At 39.4% G+C, this 27,966-nt stretch overlaps 1 protein-coding gene across 4 annotated transcripts in view; it reads left to right on the forward strand.

The window, feature by feature from the left end:
• Positions 1–27,966, forward strand: part of LOC107744614 (EH domain-binding protein 1-like) — a 152,346-nt gene that overhangs the window by 117,218 nt on the left and 7,162 nt on the right. For 3 of the 4 annotated variants that reach the window (XM_016558397.1, XM_016558418.1, XM_016558415.1), the window contains 5 exons: positions 4,731–4,869; positions 5,244–5,344; positions 7,428–7,554; positions 25,762–25,861; positions 26,814–26,887. In XM_016558397.1, coding sequence (XP_016413883.1) covers positions 4,731–4,869; positions 5,244–5,344; positions 7,428–7,554; positions 25,762–25,861; positions 26,814–26,887 — 541 coding nt within the window. The remainder of the gene's footprint in view (positions 1–4,730; positions 4,870–5,243; positions 5,345–7,427; positions 7,555–25,761; positions 25,862–26,813; positions 26,888–27,966) is intronic. The other variant, XM_016558407.1, reaches the window with a different exon arrangement.

Consider the following 27,966-nt stretch of genomic DNA (forward strand, 5'->3'; position numbering starts at 1 on the left):
ATCTTGCACTGTTCCCCAGCCAGCTGCTTGACTTACGATGTTTCTCTTTGCACATGTACAGTATTTATGTAAAGCATTTGTATAGTTTGTATTTTTTAGTTTATGTATAGGTAACCATTTATATATATAGTATATTTATAGTCAAAATCTGTCAGTATGTTAGTTGTGTATAGGTTTATACTGTTTTACTTCATTGTTGTATGTCTGTATTTATGTAGCATTGTGGTCCTGTGAGGTTCCACTGTATGCCCCCACATGTAGCGGAATGACAATAAAGCTCGACTTGACTTGTTATGTTATGGTCGTTTAACAATATGAAATGATTTGCTTGGATCTATCATTCCCTTGGGTGAGGTAAAAGGCCAAGAGAGGTTGATTTGTTTTTTCTTTTATTCGCGCTCTCTTAGTATTCGTCTGAGGAACATCATGTGTTTATATATGTTAAGCCAGAACACATGAACGAGTCAGAACGACATTATAGTCATCACCTCATGTCACACCTGACCTTTTCTGACAGAGAAGAGAGCTTTGAAAGTATCGACAGCAGCGTGTGGCTCAGGACGCTGACATGCATTAGATTGATTTGCCGTGTTTATTAAATACCAGCATTGTGTGTGTAAGAACATGCATACCTGTGTACCGCTGACTGCTTGGTGCTTATATGTACGTGTGTGTGATGACCTCCTATCTGGCTGTTGTATTCAGAGCCCCCAGGTGGTGACTGCAGGGCATGTTCAGAGATGCTGGTGACTACCTGCCTGCACCTGTTCGCCCCTTTCTCCCTCTCTCTCTTTCTCTCTGCTGACAGAGGAGATTTCCTGTGAGCAGATGTTAGCAGGGTCTTTGCACAATAACTGCAGTGATGTGTTTGTTTGGGTCGACAGGCCTCATTCAGTGCACTGCAGCAGGTGTGAAATGATTGGCTGAGATTTCACAAAGGCCTAGCCACAAATAGGTTAGATTCCAGAGACTGATTTACAGACCTGATGAAGGTGATGCAAAATTGTTGCTCAAAAAGCAATTGATTTGGGTCAGAGAAGAATAATATCTACCCAATTATATTATTGGTAATAATGAACTAATAATAGCATAATTTATACATGCAATTCAATTATTTTTTGTTTAATTACAATTTTTGAGAGAGAAAAAGTTTTTATTGAAAACTGCTATGACAAATCATTAATTTTCTGCATTTTCTTTCACATACACTTCTTTTTGAAAGTTTGTAAAGTCTCTTACTGAGGCTGAATTTATTTGATTAAAAAAAAGCAGTAAAAACAGTAATATTATTATATGTTATTACAATTTAAAATAACTTGTTTATTTTAATATATTTTAAAATGTAATTTATTCCTGTGGTGGCAAAGCTGAATTTTCAGCATCAGTGTCACATGATGAAGAAATCATTCTAATTTGCTGATTTGGTTCTTAAGAAACGTATGTCTTATTGTCAGTGTTGAAAACAGTCGTGCTGCTTTAATATTTTAGTTTAAACCCTAATAGTTTTTTTTCTCTCAGTAGTTTTTGATGAATAGAAAGTTCAAAAGAACATCGTTTATTTGAAATATAAATATTTTGTAATATTATAAATGTCTTTAACTTTTGATCAGTTTAATTCACCCTTGCTGAAAAAGAATTAATTTCTTTAAAAAAAATAAAAATAATCTAGCTGACCCCAAACTTTTGAATGGTAAAGTATAACACTTATTTAAAAACAAAAAAAGAACACTATTGTCAAGACCTGGTAATTATTTTTAAGTAACAGTACAACTGCAATCCTAGTTACTATAAGTGAGTTGATTATTTAACCGTAATTTATAGTGCGCCTTCATTATGAAAAGGCTTTTAGTGGCAAGGGTCTTGTTGTCTGTATAAACAGTCCAGCACCTGCTGCAGACCTGCAGGCCTGCACAACAGGCCAAAGCCCAGGGGAGGATCAGCAGGGTTACGAGCGCTGCAGCTCTGAGCCCCAGTGGTTAGTGGGGTTTTAAAGAAAGAGCAGCTCTTGCTCTCTCTTTTCTTTTCCCACCTTCAACCCTCATCTCCATTGCAACTTGTATGCAAGTTTGAGTATCAAATCTGTTCCTCCTTTGCTTCTTGCCTTTCTAAGACAAACATATTACGATCACACTCTCTCTCTCTCTCTCTCTCTTTCTCTCTCTCAAGGCCTGATGTTGTGGTAACGTCTTTTTACTCTTACAAAATCTGAATCAACCGCTCCATCCCTGGAGGATTCTCCCATCCCACAACTCCTTGAGGCTATAGTAGAACGGTGCGGGACAGAATGCCCCCCCCCACCACCACCACCACCATCCCCACCATCCCAGCACACACATTGCAGTCCCCCAGTGCTCCCGGTTGTGTCTCATTAGCAATTGTCTCTATGCACTGTGAGCCTGCTGCCATGGTGGCACACGATAACCGCCTGCAATGAGCAGCAGACCGCAACATTAGTCACGCATCCCAGAAACACACACACACCTCTGCCAAAATAATACCCACCACCACAATAATGATCGGGACGATAACAGATTAAAAAGCGCCGATCGTGATGTGGGGATAGCCCTGATATCTGCCCCAGCCAGGGGTACCTAGGGGCCGTGGGGGCAGGTGTTTCAAGGAAGGGCTGGTTAGCGAGGGTTGGAGACCTCGGGTCCTTCGGGAAACGAGGATTCTAGCGGGGCTTTGGGATTGAATCCTGTTTGTTTTCTTTGGATTTTAACATGAGAGGAATCAGACGGGGTTAAAGGGCTTTGTTGAGCTGTCTCTAGAGATCCAGGCTGTTGAATGTGTCGTTTTAACATGTAACACGCTCACGCCTTTGTTTTTTTTTGTCATAACTGCAGTGCGTTCCACTTATAATGGCGGATTTAAGGTGAAATTACATTTTTCTTTTTCACCCCCAGATTGCCAACATATGTTTAAGTGGGTTGTGATGTATTGCTCATTTCTCCCACTCTGTCCTGTCTATCAACTAATTTTTTTTCCCCAAAAAATTTATACCTACAATGATTTGAATAGACCTATTCTATGAGAAGCGTGCTTTTTCATTTCTGACTTCAAATTGTATTTGTGTGTGTGTGTGTGTGTGTTTGGGAGGGGGGTTACATGTTGTAAAATGTGGTGTAGTCATATTTATGAATTAATTATTCATGATATTTAGAAAAGATACTTAAAATATATTTTAAAACTTTCAGAGCACTTTGCTATAAGGTCTCGTTTGTTAATATTAATGCATTAACTAACAAACAAACATTAATTAAAAACAATAAGCAATATATTTTTACAGCATTTATTAACCTTTCTTAATGTTAGTTAAAAATGTTTGTTCATGTTAGTTCACAGTGCTGTCAGTAAAATGTTGAGATTAATATTAATAAAGGCTGAGGAAGTATTGTTCATTTGTTCATGTTAACTCATGTAGTTATCTTGATGCATGTTTCTTTATCATATATGCTTTTAGGTCCCACTTTATATTAAGTGGCATTAACTATGTGCTTACATTTAAATTAATCATTTGATGCAGTACACTTATTGTGTACATGTTTTACATATACTTATATAAAAAAAAAATACCTGCATGTAAATGAATCTGTAATTAATTTCTGTAATTACATTTATAATTACCCTTACACCTTAACCCACCCTTAAACCTACTCATACCACCAAACCTGTCCCTAACCTTACCCGTATCCCACCTCAATAGCAGCAAAAGTGTTTTGCAATACAATATGAACACAATAATTAAGTACATAGTAGTTAAGGCCACTTACTATAAAGTGGGACTTACTTTGATATGTCATTGACCCACGTACAGGTATGTTTCATCCAGCCTGTAGGAATCTCTGAAAGTTAAGTTACAATCTGTCAAGATGGCTGAAGAGGAGCTACAAATTAGGGCTTTAGACAGCTGATATTGTTCATTTAAACATGTCGGGTCAGTTGGATAAACAGCTATAACTGTTAATATTCACACATAGAGACGCTGAACATCTCTGAGATCAGGCTAAATTTGTTGTCCTCTAGGGACACGCTAATTGCAACTTTGTTTTCAAAAGTTATAATTTAAGAATAAACAGGCCAGAGGCGGTGTGTGTGTGTCTGTACACACTTGTCTTTATTAGCTGTGCGGTTTCCGTACACACACCAGTGAGCTAGCGTCTGCACTAACAATGTTTCTCCCTCTCAGTCTCAAGCAGTGGAACGTGTTCGCTAATTGCGAACTTTATTAGACGTTTCCTATTATTATTGACGTTGCAAATGTTATTCTGAACGCTGCCGTTTCGCTTTCCAGTCTGCTTGGCTTATTGGGCCCAGCACATAATAACACATTTCAATATTGAGGTGATTGGAAGCCGCAGTGAGAAGCTGCTAACACGTGTTCGCTTCCAAGACAATAGTGCTTTTAATTTGCATAATCTGAATACATTTTCTGGCTCAGGTTTTGTTGAAAGTAGACTTAATTGCCTTATTTCCTTTGTGCTTGTGAGTTAATGTGGGACTCGGAGATGTACCAAATGCTGCAGAACCTTTCCTCGGACGTTCTTCAGGCACGCCGCTCCATCGTTAAACATTTCTTGGCCATGTGTGTCTAATTTGTTCTTTTCTTTAATGTCGACCGGCATCAGAAGCTACTTTTAATCAAAAGACTCTGCTCAACTTTTAAGTTAACTGCTCTTTTACTCTGCTGCACCCCCCCCATCCCTCTCTCTTTTTTTATGTTTTTATAGAATAATGTTGATGAATTGCATGCAGAGCGTCTTCGCAGGGCAACGGAACATCTGCGCAGTCCCGTTGTCTTCCACAAGGAGTCTGCAGTTAGGAAAACACAGCTCAAATCATTCAGCCAATACGTAGAGACCAGGCCAGGTGAGGTCCTTTACTTTCGTTGTCACTGACTGCATAAAGTTTATGGAGGATTTTACATTGTTGAACAGTTCAGTAATCATTAAATGAATGTATTTAATGCATAAGCCTGTTGCAGTCAGGTTTATTTTTCTAGTTAAATAGGCTTAATGTGAAGACTTATCTTGAAGTGTCTCAAGAATGCTAACAGTTTAATAACAGCTGTATAAGGTGTTTCTATACACTTTGTGATTTCTTTAATGAAGATGTCCGATCTGTCTGAATGGTTCATCTGATAAAGAAAAATGTCTTCATATTCAGTTATAGTGAGTTTGTGATTGTGCCCAGGTGAGAATGAACTCTATCATCGTTTAATATCTCTCTTTCTCTCGTTTCAGAGGTTAAAAGGCAGAGATCAGTGCCTGAAGATCTAAAGCGGGCACCCGAGGAGAGAGGAGCTTTGACAGAGACAGAAGGACGAAAGCCAACTGAAGATGAAGTATTTAAATGCATATTTAAATTCTCAGTCAGAGCTGTTCTTTCGTACTGATGTTGTCTATGATACCAGGTCATAGTTAGACGTCAAACCTGCACACAGTCACTCACATCTGTCTGAGGGCCAGAGAGGTTTTTTAACACTGATGTCAATCTGTTCTTCCCTAAAGCTGAAGAGAGCAGCCAAGTTAGACTGCTGTTCCCTGATAATTGTAAGATTAGAAAAAAAGGAAATGGACAGAGTAGTAGATATACCTCTTTCACTCCTTTCACTTTCACTATATATATATAATTATCTTTTCTTGTCCCATCTTCGTTTATTCTCTCCATGTAGGCTGATCTAATGAAATTTTAATTATTGTGGCACCATATTTAAGGCCAGAGCAATAGAGAAACATACCCTGGGAAGAGTGAGATAGATAGAGACACAGAAAGAGAGAGAGGGGAAGGTCAGTAGAGACCAGCTTTGCCCCTCTCTGTGTAGGGGTTAATGGGTGTTGAACTTGCCCATTACCCAGCTCAAGCTGAATTACCCAGCGAATGATGTTTGCATTAATATAATATATATGGAAATTTCAACACTTAATTATGGCAGAGAGGCGAGAGCAGAGGGGAGGGGGCTGATCATGTGTAAAATTGATTTGTGGGAGAAGTATTTGATAGAGCAGCAAGGAAGAGGAAGGTGGAGTTTGATGGACAGCAGGAGGACTCAGGCAGAAAAAGTGCTGTCTTGGATGGAAAAAAAACTTTCTTTCCCATTTCCCTCGTTCCTATTATGAAATAAGGTGCATCAGCACTAAATATATATATATTTTTGCAGCAATCTTTAGGATGTGAATTTAAATTAGCACTCTTTTTCCCCGCCCCCTCTATCTCAGAATAGTAGGAAGGATGGAAGGAGGAGAGGACAGAGGGGGGCGATAAACGAGTGGAATAAAGAGGGGGTGGGAGTGCTTGTCACTATCTCACACTCAGAAATAAGCGTGCAGTTTAAATACTCTATTTCTCCCTAGTCACCATCTCATCCCTCACTCCAGTGTTTCCCACAAGCCAGAGGGTGCTGCTGCCACCAGGGCCACGTGTGTGAGAGAAAGGGAGCGTGTTCCCAAATGTGTACATGAGTGAATCTGAGGACACGCATGTGCTGCGTAGATCTCTTAGATCCCTGCTGATAGGCCCTTAGGCACTGACCCACCTCTCCTGTATATTTCAATTTGGTCTCTCTGTGTGTCAGTCTCCAGACTGCTGTAATACTGGATTCTCTCTGAGGTCATTTAGCGTTTTGCGTTTATATTGGTGTGTAAGTGCACCCTCCTGCCTGAGGCTTTACATATGAAGTCAAACCTCAGCATTTAAAGCTACAGTTATTATATACAGAAACAGATATTATTACAGCAGGAACTAAGGCAATAAATAAATTAAAATAAATCTTCAAACCGTGTCAGAAAAATTATCATACAGTAGAATACTTTCATCATACATGTATAATATGTTAATGTAATAAATTCATGCACATAGTCATACCTCTGCATTTAAAGCTACAGTCCGTAACTGCAGAAACAGATATTATTATGCCAGGAATTAAGGCAATAAATATAGAATAAAAAAATAAAGCTTTAAACATAGTCAGAAAACTTTATGGTACAGTAGCTCTGAGTAGTTCTTTTTGATTTGATTTTATAAACATGTACTCCATTTTTAACACAATACTTTTATTTTATGTTAATATATCTAATCTTTTTATTTATTTATTTATCTTTCTTTTTTTTAACTTTTTTAAATATTTTTATTTTTATTAACAAAAAATTATTTATTGAAAATGTTTAACCTCATCTTAGTAATTAGCCTAATTTAGGAATGTTTGTATGTCATTTGTATCACTTTTAAAAATGGACAGCGGTACGTCATTTCCAAAAAAAAAGCAGAAAAAAGGAACATTTCATTTGCTTAATTAATTAAAGCAATATTCACCAGTCATCATTATGACCACTGTTCCCCTGGTATTAAAAAGCTATATAAACCCAGGATGTGATGCTTCATTTCGAACCTCTCATCACTCCCCCTTCCTCTCGTTTGTTCTTGCCCAGCAGAAAGCGTTCAAAGACACCAGTCAGTACGTGGTGGGAGAACTGGCGGCGCTGGAGAGTGAGCAGAGGCAGATCGACACGCGGGCCTCGCGTGTGGAGAAACGTCTGCGCTATCTCATGGACACAGGTACGCCGCCCAATTACACTGTAAACAGTTTTGGCAAATTGAGCGTTCACAAACTCTTATGGAGTTTGGGAAGTGTGAATCTTTGAAGCCGGGATGTTGGGGCGGCAGCGGGGATATGAAAAGGGGCGGTGAGGATGCAGGGAGGCTCTCTGGGCCGCCGTGATAAGAGAGCCTTCATGGGAGCTGATAACTAGTGCTGATAGCGTCCGCCAGCCAGCCACTATTGAACAGTACCGTGCAGCCATGCGCAACAGAACCCCATATCTGGCCTTCAATGATATGCTGTAGAAGAGAGAGAGAAGGAGGGAGAGAGGGGGATACAGCAGAGGGGTAAAGGGTGAAGACGGGAGGAAGAGAAATGGGGAGGGCTGCTGTTTGGGGGCTGGACCGAAAAGGAAATGTTGAAATAATGAAAGACACATATTAATAGATACATGTGTTTGCTCTCCTCCTCCCTCTCTCTCTCCCTCTGTCGCTCTCTCTTCTCCTCGCATATACACATATGAAAGGATGTGGGGCGATCTTTCGGGTGTGTATTGCAGGGAAAAAGGGCTGCGGAGCCTTTGTTAAAACATGGAGCTCCGTTCTGAGACTCCAGCGCCTCAATAACTAAAATTTAAGAAAAGCTTCCTTCCATCCAGATGCTGATACGAAACAATCATTTCTCACAAGGGCAGCATCGGGAAGCGAGGGTTGAAAAAAGGAGGGGAAAGTAGACGGTTGAATTTTTGTGCTTCTCCATCACATTGAGGATGATATCATGACTATCAGAGTTTTGTGTTTGCCCAACCTTCCATCCATCCCTCCCTCGCTCGCTCTCTTCACACTCACCTGGACCCTGTTGAAGTCAAAGCCACTGTGTCTGTTTGAAGGGGGTTTTTTTTCTCGGTCTGAATGATAAATGGCTTGAATGCCCTAGCAGGTGGAGAACCAAACCAGACATTTCGGTAAGATTTGCACACTCACACACAGAAATAAGAGGCACAGTTACACACCAGACCCCATGTACAAGTCTCACCTTAATGTGCTTACCTGTCTGAGCTAGTGCACGCATTTCAGCACTGCAAACAGGTGCATTCACGCCGCTGTCAGGTTCACAGACAACATAGTCTGCCAGAAACAGCCTCTATAGCTAAATATACACAAAACAAATGTCATATGTTATGCTCAGAATACACATATTTAATATAATCATGCTAAGCTGTGTTGCACTGTATTAGTACAAGTATTATAAATAAGTATTGTATATTGTCATAAGTTTTTTAACTACATATTTCTCAGTTTTGATAGCATGTAATTATTTTTTATGTCACTAGAAATTATTCAGATAAATATATATGACATATGAATATATGTGATATGTACAGTTAGGGTTGCGCCCAATATAATAGTAATATATAACTTATGATGTGTGTGTGTGTGTGTGTAGACAGAGAAACCCTGGACCACAAAACCAGTCATAAGGGTATTTTTTTTATGAAACTGAGATTTCTGAAAACATCTGAAAGCTGAATAAATAAGTTTTCCATTAATGTATGGTTTGTTAGGATAGGACAATATTTGGCCGAGATACAACTATTTGAAAATCTGGAATCTGAGGGTGCAGAAAAATCTAAATATTGAGAAAAGTACCTTTAGAGTTGTCCAAATGAAGTCCCTAGCAATGCATATTTGTAATCAAAAATTAAGTTTTGATATATTTACGGTATGAAATATACGGTTACAAAATATCTTCATGGAACATGATCTGGTTTTGTGGTCCAGGGTCACATATTTAGAATATATATTCACAATATGCATACAATGATGACTGCAAACAAATAAGCAAAAGTTAAATAAATATGTGTATGCATATCTGTATGTATGCACACATATAAAGTTATAGTTATATACATATAAAAACTGTATTAAGAACTACTCGTGATCCCTAATACCCCCTCCCCCTCTCATTATACGCTCTGCCTTAGTCTGCTGGTTTTTTGCGTTTGTTTCCCAGATGAATTCACAGTAATTGGGCTGGTTAATTTATTTACTGTGTGCAGTTCACAGCACATTAAAGAATGAAGATAATTGAACACGAATTGTCAAGTGTCTTCTGATATCAGGCGTATTACAGAAGGGAATGCGTATAAAACTCTATTTCCATGCAACCATTGTTTATGGTAATTAAGTACACAGATGTATTCCTTGGTTGCCTTCCAAGCTTATGGCGACTGCCATTGTTGTCTTCTATTAATATGTAATCAGTAAATAGTTTAATTTTCTAATCTGCAGTTGGAGAATTCACTTTCTAACAGCTCTTAATTATGGCAGAGCCCTAATGATGCAGCTGCTGATGGGCTAGGAGGCCGTAAACGGAACGCAGAGTGCTCGGGGGAACACAGAGGCTTGCGGTGGCTCCTGCCTAATGAACTTGTTATTCCCACACCAGAGGGAGCAGTGTCCTTCACACACACTCACTCGCCAGCAGCTCAACCATTACCTCAGTTAGCCCACATCCCCTGGAATTACGTCTAAATATGTTATTGTCACCCGATTTTCTAAACATATCAATTTTGAACGTTTGGCAAAATCAAAAGCGAGAGAGGAGAGCTATTCGCGCACTCGCCATTCTGTCGGAGCACAATACCGTCCCGAATCACATTGAAATTTTTTCAGCATGCAGCATTGAAATGTGTGTAAATGTTATCTGCACGGCTTTTGATATTCAGCAAGCCTCTGAATGCATCTCCCTGACATCTGCTCAGCATGCATTTATGCACACATATGATTTTCAAATTGCTTTATAACCTGCAACAATGAACGCAATTATGAAAATAATGGCATTTAAAGGCGCTCTAAAACCCACACACCTACAGAGTTCTCGATAAGAGATTTTTTAAAAAGCACAGAGGAAAAGAATGAGTTTTAGGTGAGATTAACATATGTTTAAAAATTGCACTTGAGTCTGATAAGATTGACACAGGTTTTATTGCATGCTAATCCGTTCTCTTTTTCTCCGCCGCGGTCACAGAAATTCATACAAGACGGATATCATCAGCTTAATGCAGTTTACAGACAAGCCATCACAGTAGTCTGTGCCGGAAAAACAGACGCACAGTGGTGTCAGAAGAGGCCCGTTATGTTTGTTTTATTCACGGAGACGTGGCCGTCCTCTTCCGGGCTTCTTAACGGATGTGCACCCTTTTATATTTCAGTCTCAAAACGTCAGTCCTATTTTTTTTTTGTCGCTTTTCCCTCCTCAGTTTTCCCACATTAATTCACCATGCCCACATTCCAAGGCAGTGTTGGCCATGCAGAAATAATTGCTTGAGTGTCTGCGTTTATAGATCTCAGCTCCGCCAAGACTGAAATGGAATTGCTTGTGTGGCTAAGGCAACATGCTTGTAACCAGCCCCTTAGTTTGACTAAAGATTTAAGCTTGGCTACGTGAGTCGCATGGGGAAATGGTCTCCGAGCTCAGACAACAGCTAACAGCTAACACCGCTTTAAGTATATTATCAGGCAAGTTCTTTCAGAAACGTATTGCTAAAGAAGCTTAACATTAATTATTGTAACTTTGGGAAGATTACATCCACAGCATGCTTGTAAGCGGTGGCATAGTCCTCTTGACCTCCTATGCAAGAGCTTAAAGACACTAGAATGGCATTTCAGCTGCATTAATAGGATAACCAGTATAATCTTTCCGCAGTAAGAGAAGGAAAAGTGTTTAGAGCATAATACTCGCCCCGGTTCTGGGGACGAGACGGGTTTTGTGATGTCTCTCGCAATCGGCACGCACCGGGCTTTATCGGTGTAATCGCAAACTCTTTTTCTCTCCCTCTCTGCTGTTCTCTTTCTCCTGTTGTCTTTCTTTCAATTCTCTTTTTTTTCCCTCTTCTCCCTCTGTCCTATTCTTTCTCCTCCATGGGATTTGCATGCTAGTTCAGTAGCTTGTCCACTCTAATTTTAAAGACCAAAGACCTCGTTTAGCCTTCCTGCTAAGCGTGCACTGTGAGTAACGGAAAAGTAAGCCTGGAGACAAACGCAGGAATTCGGCTCATAAGGATGGCTTTTATCGGCATGACCAAAGGCCAGCGCTGGATCAGGAGGTGACCGCCTATTCAGGTTTAGTGCTGGACTATGTGCTCGACTTCAAGAGCTGGTTAACATCAGAATGGTCCATTTTCAGCTGCTGGCTTTTGCGGCCTTTGTTCTTCCCGCTGGTTTTAATTCTCACCGGACCGTTACGCACGCAGCGTAGATCGCCTTTGTGAAGTCACGTATTCTCGCTACCTAATATAAACAGGTTAGACTTTTAGCCTCAATTAATGCATGTTGTAAGACATTAGCACTAGTCTTGCATTTGTCCAGTTTATTGCAATGGTCTCTGGAAGCGAGAAGGAAAACGCCTCACATCAGCCCTTTTTAATCTCCGAGGCCGTTTGAATGTTCGAGAGGCAAAAACAATTTAATTAGTTAAGTTGCATTGACTTCGCATTCAAACCCCCAACCAGCAAGCCCTCCATCCGAAAGCTTTTCCCAGATGTGAAGAGGGTTTTTTTTGGTCTGGTGTCAGGCTTTCAAACATTCTTTTAACAGTTGGATGAAAGGGGATTTTAAGGAAGATTAGAGAAGGGGAATCCTCCAGGCATTGTCTGAGAATCTTAAGATAAAACGCACGGGGTGGATAGTGTCTGCGGAGGGGGGCGTCGGGGGGAAGGGTTTGTTGGTTGCGGGAGATACGGCCTGCATTGAGAGACATGTCATTTAGATTTTCCCTTTATTGAAGCATCTTGAGGCCTTTTCATCTTTCCCCCCCTTTGACTGCCATTCCTGTAAGACCCAGCCAAAAGCAGCTAGTGCCGTGCCACTGCGGCTTCATACGCGCGGAAAAACAGAGAGCCGCTCTCCACAACGCCAGCCAAGACCTCAATGATCTGCTGGGCTTTTTTTTTTTTTTTTTTTTTTATTTTTTGTTGTGTTTTTGTGGCACTGGTGTCTGTCTTTTTTCTTTTTTATGGGATTTTTGTCTTTAGTGTAGAGGACAGTAGAGAGGAGATTGGATTTGTTTGAAACAGGCTGGATTTGAACTTGCATCCCATGGGCGCAACACCCCACTTTTTCGCAAGCATGTGCATTATTTTTAAATGAACATTTATTTGACACATATTTAGGTTTGTGAACACACTGACAGATTTGACGGTTAAAATATTTCTTTAAGTTGCACTTTTGAATGTCAGTCAGTATGTGTGGTTGTTAAATTTGTTTCTAATTTAACTCAATAAGATTTTTCCTAGAAGTTCTCAACTAGAAAAAGGCTTAGCAAAACAGTTTGGCGCACTGGACTCTGTTTGCATAATTGATCATTATTTGGTTTACAAATTGTCTCCTGACAACATAATTGAATTTCAGTCATGCACTTAATTAATAGACCTTTTCATATGGAAACTGATTAAGACACACTTTACAATTAAGTGTAATGACGCGGGGTTGGCCTGTAATTAGGGGCATTCACGTGCTAACAGCCCTGCTATGCTAGCTCAGTTGTTGTTAATTTCCCTTTGTATGGGCCTCTCTAGGCTACACATTCCTCTAACGTACAACCTGAACCTTATCAGCACACGGCTGCTCTCCCCAGCCCACCTTTAGCATGCTAAAACACGCTAACGACACCCAAAACAGCTCATTTGAGCTAATGGAAATGACCATTTAAATGCTATTGTTCTGCTGTTAGCCGCTTAGTAGAGATGGAAAGATAGCGAGGGAAGCGACTTTTATAGTTACTGTAGGGAGGAGACTCATTATCAATTTGTCCTTAAGCAAACCTGAGGAGAGAAAGAGAGGGGGGTGAAATGGGAGGGTTATAGTGGGGAGAAAAGAAAACGCCAGAATCCACAATGCAGATGTGTGGAGGGCGACTAATAGTGTTAGCACATCCATTACTCTCCTCAGCTTAATTCATTAAGCAAATTGGGCGGGAACCGTATTGGCCTTGTTGAAATACGTGCAATATGACACTGCTCAAATTTGTTCTAACACATGGCCCGGGGAGACGAGTCGATGGCTCTAATGGGGGAGGAGGGGCAAATTATGCAAAGGCACACTGCAGGAGGGAAATGACTACAACGCAGAGGGAGTAGCACCTCCACACTCATCTAGCCCATTTTGCTTCAATCCAAGCCTTGCCAAATTCCGTCTTCTCTTTCCTTGTACCTTTTGGCCTAAAAGGAATAATTCACCCAAAAATGACAATTGGTTTACTCACCCTCATGTTGTTCTAAAACTGTATGACTTACTTTATTCTGTGGAACATGTCCCTGTGTTTTTCCACATACAATGAAAGTGTCATTGTAGAGTTGAGACATTCTTCAAAATATCTTCTACATTTACATGGTACACTGTAATATTATGCTATCACAAGCCAGTTTGTCAGTTAAATAATGCTTACAACAACTTTTAAATGCTTTTGACAGTCATCTTTAATGCTGAAAATCTCAGGGACCAGCAGATGTGTTTCACCCTCTGCAATCGTTTGCTCAGACGTTTACTTGGAAAGCAGATTAAGCAAATAAAAGCAAATCATATATTAGTAAGAAAAACATTCTGCAGGTGTTGACGGGTCCTTGCTGCTTGTGCTAATTTGTCATCTCTACAGGTAGCCATTTCAGCATCTCACAGGGTTCGGCGTGAATCTAAATGGACTGTTGCTCAAGCTCTGATAACCCCCCAGAATTTCACACCTCAAGTATGTAAACAGAGAGCTAGAGCTTAGAGGTCCTAAGTCGATGAGATAACAGAGATACTCCTAAATGGAAACAACCTGTCCTTAACACACAGTAATGTCTTACCAAAATGCTTGCGTTTCAAATACTGTAGGTGGGGCCAGGACTGCCATCTTTTGTTAATGCTAGTTTAAATATCTACTATAGCTCATATGTAATGGTAGTTTGTTATTGTAACTTCAAACGATTGACACCTGCTGGCCCACAAGATTTTCAGCCTTTCAGATGACTGTCAAAAGCATCTACCGTATAAAGTCCTCCTTAGCATTATTATGTTCGTGCTACATAATATTACTATACATCATTTAAATAAACACCAATTACATTTAAATGCTGGAAGGGATAATTCACCCCTAAAATGTGGAACACACAAAAATATTTAAAAGAACTGTTTTTGTGCATACAATGTCGATAAATGTCAAGATCCAAAAAACACCAGATTAACTTTCATTGTATGAACAACAACATTTCTTCAATATATTATTCTTTGTGTTTCACAGAAGAAAGTTGTGCAGGTTTGGGACAACATGAAGATGATTTAATGGTGACAGAATTTTCATTTTTGGGTAACCTATCCTTTTAATTCATGTCATCTAAATGTCTTTTTATTTGGCATATAATGCCTATAAATCACATTCTTTGTGAGAAAATTCAGAAGAAATTGTGCATTTGTGTCGATTTTAGTAGTTAAATCAGGTGCAGTTGACACCGTTAGTTTTGGTTTGAGAGCAAGAGATGGGGGCAGGAATCCAAGCAGCCCTTTTCCATTTGGCTGTGTGGAGATTTTGAGAATCTTCATGCAATCACAGATACATATGTATGTGCTCACTGCTCCCTCCTGGAAGGCACCTTTTTACATGTACATGTCTACTGGGGTCCCCCCACCCTTGCAAACAGGCCTCCCCTTTGTCAGCTAATCAGTACCTCAGCTAGATGCATTGTGACACTATGCAAATCTATTTACATTGGAATAGGGGAATCAGGGGATCCTAAACTCAGGCATCGAAGTTGAAGAAAGAGAATACCCAAGGCCAACAAATAAATGAAAGTTTGCTCAAATCCGTGAGATAATGGGGTCTGTGTTCAGACTTACCACAGTGGAGAGATAAACACTGGGATTACTTGGGGGTTTTGCATCAGTTGCTTTCTGCTGGGTGGCCTTACTTGTCAAAAAGGGGGGAAAAGGGGAGAGAGAGAGAGAAAGAAAGAGAATAGGAAAAAAAAACGTTTAACGCAAGGACATTCACATGGCACATTGAGAAAAGAAGTACCGCTAATTCCATCAAAGCCAGAGAAATCAGCCATTAATTTATGCTGCTCTCTCCTTCCCCCAAAGCTATTGTTGCTTTGGTTGTTGATCATTTCGGTAACATCTGGTCCTGGGCTCTTTTTGGAGGCCAGCTAGTGTCAACCAGACGACCCCTGACAATATGGCCAAAAAAATCACACTGGTGTCTCGTGGTGTTGCTGTCGTCCTGTTGGTAGGAGCAGAAGATGCAGGGTGTGAGCATGAATATGTTGGGCAAGAAGTATTCAAGTATATGAACCAATCAGAAGCAAGCAATTATAGTAGGTGAAAACTTAGCAATTATGCATACTTTATCCAAAGTAGCGTCTAATTTATATATTCAGCATTCCTTTTCTAGCACCATGATTTTCTTTAATGTACAGTCAGAAACTCTAAAAATATTAGTATTTTATACTAACAATATTACAAGTCATTTTTTATGGAGACCAGTGTTTGTAGTCAGACCTCCTCGAGTAAATTGTTGTAACCACAATGTAAAGGCATTCAATTAAAGACAATTCTATCAAATTGAAAGCTGGACTATTTGATACCAAACATTTCCTTCTCAGAACTGAGTGTTATGGGTGCGCAGGAGTGGACGATTCCTGTTAATATATATTTGAAAAGATGGAGAGATTCGGCATTTGAATCAAGGGCTTTGCGGAGGAGCAGATTATGACTTCCATGGTGACTCCTTCCAGCTTTGGGGAAATGAGCTGTTGACATTCTTCAGGGTCATCATCCAAGATAGCAGGCCAACCAGCAGGATTTACCCGATAAACCCATCCAACTAGACCTTTATCCATTTCACTACGACTGGGGAAGGCAGGGGTGAGATGGAGACGCTTTCCATCAAAACATGAGGCATCTAGTCCGCCAGTGTGGATGCTATCATCACGACCAAACCCTTGGGCTAAAATGTGTAGGATAATTCACTAATAAACAGTCTTTTTAAATGCATGCATAGCTAAAGTCTAATATTTTCTGCATAACTATTGCAGGTTTATACTGATGTATGATTTTCAGAGAACACTGTTGGTCTGTAGAGTTTTTTTCCAGACTGTATGAGTAGATTGAACTGAATAGAATGGATTCAATGAGTATATGATTAAGAATCTTCATTTCTACCTTCTCTGCCATTTCACCAAGAACATCATCTTTGCACATGAAGCCTACGTCGGACTACACTGAGTCCTCTCCAACTTGGTCAAAATCATTTTTTCCCCATAATTCCCTTGTGTAACCTGGGGCTAGCGTTGCTCCCCGCTGTGAGGTAGACCCGGAGGAAAGACAAAAGCACAATGAAACAGGGAGCTTACCACCAACCGCTCTCACTGGAGCTCTGGAGTAGGTCCCACTATACACCGCTGCCTCTCCAGTTCTGTCCCAATGCTAATGAGCCGGCTCTGATCTTTCCTCTGCTTCCCGTGTTTTTTACATTTTAATTACTGGCACTTTCAGTGTCTACCCCTTCGTATTTATATTTATATTGCCGTCCTTATTCTAAATTCAGAGGTTTATTTGTTGCATATATTCCAACAAATTACTGTGCATTTACTTGATATGTCCTGACCTTATATATAACAAATGTGCATTTGATTTGACTATACAGTATTAAAAAAAAACTTTTATCAAATCTTTTATTGTTTCTGTAGCTCAAAGAGTAGAGCATGGTGCTAGCAATTGCAAAATATTGGGTTTCATTCCCAGGAACTTGGTCATATATATACCTTGAAAGCAGTGTAAGATGCTTTGGATAAAAGCATCTGTCAAATGCATAAACGTGAAGACAAAAACTCAAACTGTTTTATCCATTGAGCATCTTTTCATCGGTTTTCCAACCTTCTATCATTTTGCATCATTATTTGTCACAAGTGCTGTTGTGAAGAGGGCTGTAATTGTTGTTTTGTAATGTAAACTGGCTGTCTTGGCTGTTACGCTCATCGTGAGGCTGCGATAGTGGACAGGCTGCCCAGGGATTAAGGAGCAAGAAACGGCCAAAACTAGCTGATAGTCTGTCAGCCTGTGATAATGTTTATTGATTAAAAAGAAGGGGGGAATACAAACACAGTTTAATAGAGTAGGGGGCTGCGGACAGAGATGGACATATTTGTGATTCGCGGAGCTTTACTCAGACAGCCAGGCTAAAATTCATATAGTCTCCGCTGTTACTCTCCATGTCAAAAAATGCTTTAAAGTAATAGAACCATAATTGTGATAGAGTTGCTTAAATATTACATAAAAGGAGAAAACTACAATCCAATTTGTGTATATGGAGAAAAAAAATCTATTATCTGCCATTTGTTTGCTTTGCCCCTGCCAAACTCGGCATAAAGTGAGAGGTGTCTGCTATTAGCTGGGGGACTGCAGTGTTTGCAGAGGAGTTGCTTGTGTTAACAGCGCTGAGGGGCGGGTGAGAGACGAGTATTAAGGTACAGCCTATCTTCTGTCAGCCCCTCACTGAACGTTCAAACAATTACATGAAAGGATGTATGATAACGGTGTATGTATAGCCAAGACTTTTCTGTCATTGCGACTCAGCGCCTTTCAGCCGGTTCACTCATTTAATATTCCCCCCCGAGAAAGAAAGGACAGAGGAAAGAAGAAAAGAAAAAAGGTAAAATGTGCAACAAGGAGTTGGAGGTGCTGGAGGGAAAGGGGGAGGTGTCACTAGCATTCCTCTTCCGAGTTATCGCCAAGAATCGAACGATATCTAAATCGCAAAACAGAAATGTTGTTGACTTCCATCTTCTCGTTTTGCACGTTTCTGTTAAAACACAACACCCAAAATGAAACGTTTTTGACAAATGTCGGCAACGATTTCCTCCAGCTTCATGATATCACTGACAGCTCCCGAACAAGAGGGGACAGATAAAGGGTGAAAGAGGGCCCGGGTCTGACGGAGTCTCCTGCCGGCTGTTCACACACTCCTTTTTAATAGCTGCGTTCTCTATACAGAGGCACAGGGCAGTACCTCGCATTAGCGCTGGGGACCACTAGTTAATAGGATGATGTCTTTTAGCTTTTGTTATGAGATTATTAACCGGGATAGGTTTCTGCTCTCATCCAAGCCGCTGCTCTGAGGGCCTGTTGAGCACAAGTGGTAAAATACGGCGTCCACACATTGTGCTGTGCTTGTATGGTAAAAGGCTTTTAATGAAACACCTTTTTGGAGGGCTTCACCAGGTGATCTTTTTTTTACCGCTCTCGTCTGCCACTCACCCAGCTTTAATTACCTGAAGTACGCAGCTTTTTCCAAAGGCCCTTGATTCTGCCCCTGTGTTCAGCGCTCCCAAAAGCAGGCTTAAAGTGGGTGATAGAATGAAATGATAGTATTTGTCAAAATAAGAAAGAAAGGAGGAAAGGACCTCTGGCTGCAGTGTTTCACCCTGAATGTCATATTATAAAATCTGTTTTTATGGTTCAATGGTCCATGCTTGCATTTTAGGGTTAACTTGGTTGGTGAATCTTTAAAATTCTCTTTTATTATATCTATTCTATACTCAACATAAAGTGAGAGGTGTCTGCTATTAGCTGGGGGACTGCAGTGTTTGCAGAGGAGTTGTTTGTGTTAACAGCGCTGAGGGGCGGGTGAGAGACGAGTATTAAGCTACAGCCTATCTTCTGTCAGCCCCTCACTGAACGTTCAAACAATTACATGAAGGGATGTATGATAACGGTGTATGTATAGCCAAGACTTTTCTGTCATTAAGGGCGACTTAAGCGATCCTGTTTTCCTCCTGCGGTTCTTCTATCCTCGATGTAATGCCGCTCTGCTTATGAATCCTTCCTCATAAGCCGCAAAGCAAGCAACTGAAGGTCAATAATACCGGTGGCAATTGAAAACCTAGTGACGGGGACAGGAATTAAATTGAAATGCGCTTTGGCTGCTCATGTTCCATTAGTGTAAATATGTTGGTTTGTCATCAAATGATCATAAGTGATAATGTTTCCTTAAAAGATTTAACATGATTTATTTTATTCTGTTTTAGATATTTTAAAGTGATTTAATTTAAATTTAATGTCAAATTAATTAACCCTTTAAGCTTTTAAAGATTTTCTATATGCCTCTTTTTGCTTTTTCAGTGTCTTGGTCACCTAAAGAGGCGATCCCCGGATAAATAGCAAACAGGGGAAAAGGTTAGCGGTTAACTAGGTTGGCTTAAACAAGAGAAAATGTGTTCGGTCCATTTTGAAACTAGTGATAGGCGTCTTAAAGCACAGTGGCTGGGGCTTTATCCTGAGATTAGGTATTGTGGTTCAAGGCAAGCTAAACTACCTTCCATCAGAGCAGCGCAAGGCGAGCCCACGCTAACAAGACTTCTCCACATTGCAGACCCACTCAAAGTAATTAAATCAATCCTTTTGTACTCACCGCTCTCCTTCAGTGACGAGTGAAGATCTGATTATTGCCTTCATGCATATTCAGAAAGACTCCCTGACTGGGCCTTAATGAGCTTCCTCTCAGTCGCACAAAACCTTGTTCATCTTGTTCTTGTTCTTAAGCCGCTGCTCTGAGGGCCTGTTGAGCACAAGTGGTAAAATACGGCGTCCACACATTGTGCTGTGCTTGTATGGTAAAAGGCTTTTAATGAAACACCTTTTTGGAGGGCTTCACCAGGTGATCTTTTTTTTACCGCTCTCGTCTGCCACTCACCCAGCTTTAATTACCTGAAGTACGCAGCTTTTTCCAAAGGCCCTTGATTCTGCCCCTGTGTTCAGCGCTCCCAAAAGCAGGCTTAAAGTGGGTGATAGAATGAAATGATAGTATTTGTCAAAATAAGAAAGAAAGGAGGAAAGGACCTCTGGCTGCAGTGTTTCACCCTGAATGTCATATTATAAAATCTGTTTTTATGGTTCAATGGTCCATGCTTGCATTTTAGGGTTAACTTGGTTGGTGAATCTTTAAAATTCTCTTTTATTATATCTATTCTATTATTAATTCTATTCTGTAACTTAATTTGCAATATATACTCAGTCGCACAAAACCTTGTTCATCTTGTTCTTGTTCTTTTTCCTTTTTTTTTTTTTATTTGTCTCTCCCTCTCTTTTACATGCATTTTAACTCCTGACAACAAAAAAAGAGGGATACGGCAGTCAGACACACAGAATGAATGAGTGAGGAGAGTCAGCCCACTTAAAATGAATCGTAAATGTTCAAAAAGTGACTGAGTGGCAGAGGAGTGGAGATCTTCCCCTTCAAACTCCGATAGACAAATTGGATTACTGGGTATTGGATTAAACAGAAAACGGGTGGATAAGAAATGAGAAGAGCTTGCTGTGATCAGAGGGTTTAATATATTTCTTTTCTTTTTCTTTTCTTTATGGCCTCTTCTCTCCACCCCCAGCCTGTTTTTTCCCCTTCAGTAAAGACACCCAGCTCTTTGCAGGACTCAGGATTACTTTGTAATTGTTCTGGTTTCTTAATGCTTTAGAAAGATTTTTATCTAAATCAAATGAAGGGGAATTTTGTAATTAAACAAAATGCCAAGCAAAACAATCCCCCTGTTGTGGAGGTTTACTACGGAGTTATTTGGTTTTTATCATTCTGTAAATATCTAAATAAAGTTCTAATTTAAAAAAAAAAAAAAAAGAACCTTCAATTCACATAATTAATTTTCTATTCACAGCATTTGGCCTAATTACATGCCTTGAAAATGAAAAACAATCTTATTTAGGCATTCTGGCAACTTTTGGAAAGATCTTGTACACTAATGTTTTCCATATATCAAGGTGTGGTTTTTATAAGTCGCTAAAGCAGCTTAGATATTTAATTGATATTTTGGAATCACGGCAGTCAAGTCTGGAGCTGTTTGGGGTGTATTTGTAATTTAACAGGTGTATATATATATATATATATCTAACTGATGTAACCTAAAAATATTCATGAAACTTCACATTTGGGTGACTTATGGTTTGTTTTGTCTGTGTGTGTGTGTGCTTTAGCCGTAAATAATCAGTAAATGTTAGCAGGAAAGAGGGGCAGATTGTGAAATGTGTGAGGATTTCATTAATGCTATCTGTTTTGAATGCAACAGTGGCTGAGATGACTATCTTAATCTTATTTGGCTATTGAGGCCAGATCACCCCACCATGGACACAGGCCCTCGGGCCTACCAGACGAGCCTGGACCCTCGTGCTTGTGTGACGGTCTCTCTTGAGTTTTGTACTACCTTTCTTCATTCCAAAGTGAATGCTATTGGGAAAGATCAGCCAGGCTAGAGAAGAAGGTTCTATTCATTTTTAGTTCGATTTTATTCAGTTCTCGGAAGAAAATAAATTGTTAAATTCATGTGGGGAAAAAAAGTTAATGAAATGTTGGAGATAAATGATTACAATTGTTTATATAATTTAAAAAGTGTTATTTATTTGCAAATTTTAATTATTAGTAGTATTTTACAAATGCCAATTTATGTGTAATATAAAAGTTTTCTATTTATATTGTATTCTGTAGAACTGCACAAAACCATTTTAATATAATATTGTATTTATATAATTTAAAAAGTGTTATTTATTTGCAAATTCTACTTCTTTGTATTTTACAAATGCCAATTTCTGTGTAATATAACGGTTTTCTAGTTATATTATGTAGAACTGCACAAAACCATTTTAATATAATATTGTATTACTTTAGTACAGATATATACACACACACACACACACACACAAAAGTGTTTAACCACCCAAGAGATGCAGCCAGACATCAAATTTCCATATTTTTGGGTTAAAAATTTACTACATTGAGTATATCTGTGACACTTTAGTAGTGTGGAAATACTTTCATTTATTTAAAATTGTAAAATGTATTGTCTGTGTAAACTGTATATGTTGTGGCATTTTTAACTGTGATCTTGAGGGTAATCATAATAAACTAAAACTGAAACTAAAATGAAAACCATTATAAAAACATTGTTGGTACTTTTGTTAAATGTTGACTGAAATAAAATTGAATATAAAAACATGATTTCAGCTAGTTGCCAAGGCAATATTTCTCATTTTAATTTAGTTTACCTTGATGTACAAAAATATCTAAAACTAAAACTGAAATAAAATTAATAAAAATGTTATATACATTTTTTTTTTTTTTAACTACTAAGAATGACAAAAACACACAACAAAGTAACTAAAACTTAATTAAAATAAAGATGGAAAACAAAAATTTAAACATTCAAAATAAACACCACAATAGTGTCTCACTGATACTAAAATAACGCTGGTGATTTACATGATCTTAAATCAGATAAATCTAAATTAAAAAGAAAAAAGCTATAAGTTTGTTTGTTTATTTTCACTTGGTTCTTTTTGCAATTTCAGGGCATCAGTTATTTGGGTCGTCCCCATCAAAGGTCATAGTTTAAGTGTTGGCACTGTAGAATGCGTATGGAAGAGTGTGTTTGTGTGCGTGTTATTTGTTTTAGTGGTAAAGCGAGGGCTTCTTTCATGCTGTCAGGGCTCTGTCAGTGCTGAAGCTCAGGCATTGGCCTCCGGGATGCGGCTGCTAATCTGTCATTCTCTTACAATGTCACACAAGCTTAATATTACCATTTATTATTTGCTTGTTTCATTTGACTGTGCGTCGCTACAATGACCTGTCACTGCACACTTTATCCCTTCCGAGCTGCACTATTTAAAAGTTGACTACAATAATCCAGGCTGGTTTACCCCTCGGCCCAAAGTACCAAACTCTATAGTGTCTGCTTTCCTTTGATACCTTCTGAGGTCAAATAAAATGTTGAATTGGGATGGCATCGTTTAGTCAGACAAAACCAACAAAATGTTAATTCTTGTCTCTTGTGATATTATTAACTTTCTGCCATGAAACTACTAAAACAAGTGTTTGGGGTGGTTAAGAATTTTTTATGTTTTTGAAACAAGTTTCTTATGCTCACCACGGCTGATTTTCTTTGATCAAAATTACAGTACAAAAACTAATATTGTAAAATAGTATTACCATTTAAAATAACTGGTTTGTAATTGAACATGTTTTAAAATGTATTCATTATTTGCTCTAATAAAGCTGAATTATCATTATGTAACTTTAAGTATTTGCTGTCAATTTTGATCAATTTATTTCATTCTTGCTGAATAAAAGTATTAAAGTAATTAATAAAAAGTATTAAAGTGCCCCTGGGTAATGAAAGGTTCATATTTTGGTTTTGGGAGTCCCCAACAACAGGTTGACATGCATGCAAGGTCAAAAAACACTTTCATTGTCTTATAATATGCATTTATTTTTACCTTACTTGCTCAACGATTCATTTTTCCAAACCCCTCCTTTGCGTGACGCTAATCTGCGGTGATTGGTCAGATTGGTCTCATTTTAATTTCATCGTGCCTGTAATGCCTGATAAAGTAGTGTTTGTCATGCTTTGTGTACAGCGTTACTGGGGAAACAGCTATTTTACCACTCCAAAAGCACCTAGTGGCAAAGAATGAATTTGCATTTTAATTCAGACCAATGCGAAAAGACCAACAAGTGGGCGGGCAATATGCTAACGTTTCATGTTGACGTCAACATGAAACGGCTTGGGATTCGTTTTAAAAACGACTCGTTCAATGATTCAGAGTCAATGATTCAGAGTGGACTCTTTCTTTTGAGAGACAATAACTTCATACATGGTGCGCTTTCATATTTAAAACTTTGCAGGATGTTTTCAATTCACTTAGAGCTGTGTTACACACTGCATGAAAGGTCATTTTCAAAAATCCATAATAGTGTACAGCGTTACCGGGGAAACCGCTATTTTTTCCGCTCCAAAAGGGGCACCTAGTGGCAAAGAATGAATTTGCATTTTAATTCAGACCAATGCGAAAAGACCAACAAGTGGGCGGGCAATATGCTAACGTTTCATGTTGACGTCAACATGAAACGGCTTGGGATTCGTTTTAAAAACGACTCGTTTCAATGATTCAGAGTCGACTCTTTCTTTTGAGAGACAATAACTTTATACTGTACACGGGTGCACTTTCAGATTTAAAACTGTGCAGGATGTTTTCATCCACTTAGACCTGTGTTACACACTGCATGAAAGGTAATTTTCAAAAATCCATAATAGGGACACTTATTTCTTTAAAAAACAAACAAACAAACAAAAACATTGCATGTACATTGCACTCCAGATATTCAGTTACATTCACTCATGAGTCATTGAATTTTAATAGCTAATTTTTTACCATGAGAATGATAAGAGTCATTGAGTTTCTTAACTGTCACACATACGGCCTTTGAGCAATGGGCGGGCCCCACCTGTTGTTTCCGACTATGTAAGTTTGGCATCCGCACATGTAGGCCTCGGGCACAGGACATGTGCTTTGGATGTACATCGGATCTGAAGCTCTGAGGCTTCACAAAGAACCAGAGTTGAGGCTTTAATCCCAGTCAGCGGAGGAAAGTAACCAGCCTGCATTAATCCTGCTCTAATCCAGAGTCATCTCTGTTTTACTGACAATGGCAGTACCTTGTGAAGTGTCTAATATGTAGGTAGTGAACACACATCTGGATGGCTTCCTAACGTGCGTGTCAGTCTGCGCTGTTGAGAAAAGCCTGTCAGATAATCTCATTTGATGCACGTTATACTCGTTGGAGGTGTGAGAAAAGTGCTTAATTTATCTGTGCCAGAGAAAGTCGGTCAAAAGTCTGTGTGTGTGTGTGTGTGTGTTTCTCTCTGTTAAGGTGTCTGTTTAAAGAACGGGTCAGACTTTAGAGATTAAATAGTTTTATTAAGGTTTAAAGTGGAGATTTGTTGTAACTAGCAGGAACTTGGCTAATTGTCTAATTATTGGCTAGGTGTTTGAAGATAATATTTAGCATGTCAGTAATTAGTGGGAATTTGTGATGGCTAAACAAAAATAATTTTTGATTTAATCTCATGATTTATAACCAGTGTTTAGAAACCAGAATGAAATGGTAAAATGTTGAGTTCTGTATTTTTTAAAAGATATTTTCAGATTTTTTTTAAATAATTTACTTTGTTTTAAGGTATTTGTGTTTTAATTTTATTTTTTAAAGCAGGCCTTCTAGCACCCACTTGCCACCCACTGGGGGTCCCCAGACCTAGTTATCAAACCCCTGCACCACAGCAATGTTTTTTAATATGGCAATAATATTATAATAAGGTTTTACATGCTCAGTTTTTTGTGTATGTGTGTCTCCAGGCAATAATAAAGAAGAGGAAGAGTCCATGATGCAGGAATGGTTTACGTTGGTCAACAAGAAGAATGCTCTGATCCGCCGACAGAACCAGCTCTCTCTGCTGTGAGTTCATGTTTACCCTTTCTCTCTTTCTCCAGCCCTTACCAATGGAAGCGGTGGTCTCTGAGCACACACACCTATAATATGTTGAGACCCACACTTGAAATGATTTTCCCAGGAGACCTGAGCCCAGTCAGAAGGTCGGGCCCCTCATTCACTTCCACCCCTCCCCCGGTGGCCCTCCACCGTAAAGCGGACAAAACGGCATATCAGAACGGACGCGTCTGCAATAATGTGATTTCAAAGACTGTATTATTCCACCCATTATGAGAATTGGATCAACCAAAAAAAAAGAAGAATTGAAAAAATGACTTCATTCATCTAAAAGAGGAAGCCATTATGACAATAACCCACATATTTACCCTCTTTTTTTAACTACTTTCGCAGTTATTTTTTGCCTCAAAAGATGATAATGTTCATTTTTTAAACCTTTCATCCTTTTCTTTAAAAGTGAGAGTGAGACGTACAGAAATCTGGGCGGCTGTTCATTCTGCATAAAGAGCGAGAGAGAGAGGAGAAGAAAGAGACAGAGTTTCAAAGCTCTCGCAAATGACAGATTGAAGTATTCTAATCACATTATATCACTGGAAAATGGCTTTTTAAGTGCTCAATTAAAAGGGCCTTGATAATTTCTCTTTCTTTCATTTCTTTTTAGTCACCGAACAGGCTGTGAAGGACAAATTCTATTAGGGACAGAGTTAGCTCATTTCCAATACATCTGAAAGTGGCGAAATTTAATTTGCCGTGTGATACTCCAACGGCCGAAGAACCCCCCCCCGCCATTTCACCGCTCTCGGCCCCCTCTGTTCCTGCTTGTGTATCGCTTATTTGCAGTAGATTAATGTGAGGTAGGGAAGGTGTTGGGGAGTTCACGAATCAATGTTTATTAAAGATTTCTTTAAGTGTTTAATGATTTAGTAATTAACATATTGATGAACTTTTACAACTTGCCCAGGGAGAAGGAACACGATCTGGAGAGACGCTTTGAGCTGCTGAACCGAGAATTAAGGGCAATGCTGGCGATTGAAGGTAAGAGGGACTGAAAGAGGGATTTGGCGGTGAATTTGAGAGGCGCTCTGTGAAAGACAAAGATCCTCTCCTGCTTAATTAAACCTGCTCTTTGACACCTCAGACGTGGCTCCGCCCACCCAGCCCTGATTTGATAGCGCTGCCAATTCTTTTAGCTTCTTTTATTAATGTAGATCTTACAAATTCACCCTTGGATTGGACACAATATATATGATTTACTCTCAAAACCGCAGGTATTACAGCCATAGTGCAGATGTCACTTCTACGTCAATATTAAATCTCTGTGATGTGCCTCGGGGCGTCAAAGAACGCACTCGCGTTTATAAGCTTTTGGAGTGTGTGTTATACAGACTGGTAAGGAAAGTAAAAAAAATAAAGCCTATTGTGCCGGTATCAAAGTTGTCTGGTTAAGTTTAATCCCTTTGACTGTGTCCTCTCTCGCAAAATGAACCTTTTACAATCAATGCAAATTGATTTTACAATTCGATGATGACCCTCTCACCCCTTGGCTAGCCATGGTAATTCCTTTCTGCACCTGATAAGCTAGCTGATCCATCATAAATCAATTCTAATTAGTTCGGAGAGGTTGACAGTGGACATGAATAGCCAAGCAGAGAGCATATCTCCCTGTATTGTGACGCTCCCCGTATTCGCCACACACTTTCTCACCAACAGGGCTTCGCCGAGGCAGATCAACACAGTTCATCTCAATATTTTGACATGCTTCTGTCTTGTTTCTGAAAGATTCCTCCACGCTGAGCTGCCGTGATACTGAACGCTAAATGCTGAGCCCGATAGCTGGAATTTAAGCTAATAACGTTCAGATGTTGAAGTGCCTCAGCCTTGTGTCCACTTATCAGTGAACATGGAGTGAGTTCCAAATATTGGTCTGGATGTGCAAAGGTGACAGGGTCCATCCACGGCAGTGGTAATTCAGTCCCTGCTGCTTGTAACAACCCTATCAGTCCACACACTGCTACCTGTTGAATTATCACTCGCAGTTATTTTCTCTCTCTCTCTCACTTTATCTGCCTTGCTCCCTCTCTCTCTCTCTCTCTCTCTCTCTCTCTCTCTCTCTC

The sequence above is a fragment of the Sinocyclocheilus rhinocerous genome, unplaced genomic scaffold, assembly GCF_001515625.1.
Source record: "Sinocyclocheilus rhinocerous isolate Xijiao unplaced genomic scaffold, SAMN03320098_v1.1 scaffold851, whole genome shotgun sequence".
NCBI lineage: Eukaryota > Metazoa > Chordata > Actinopteri > Cypriniformes > Cyprinidae > Sinocyclocheilus > Sinocyclocheilus rhinocerous.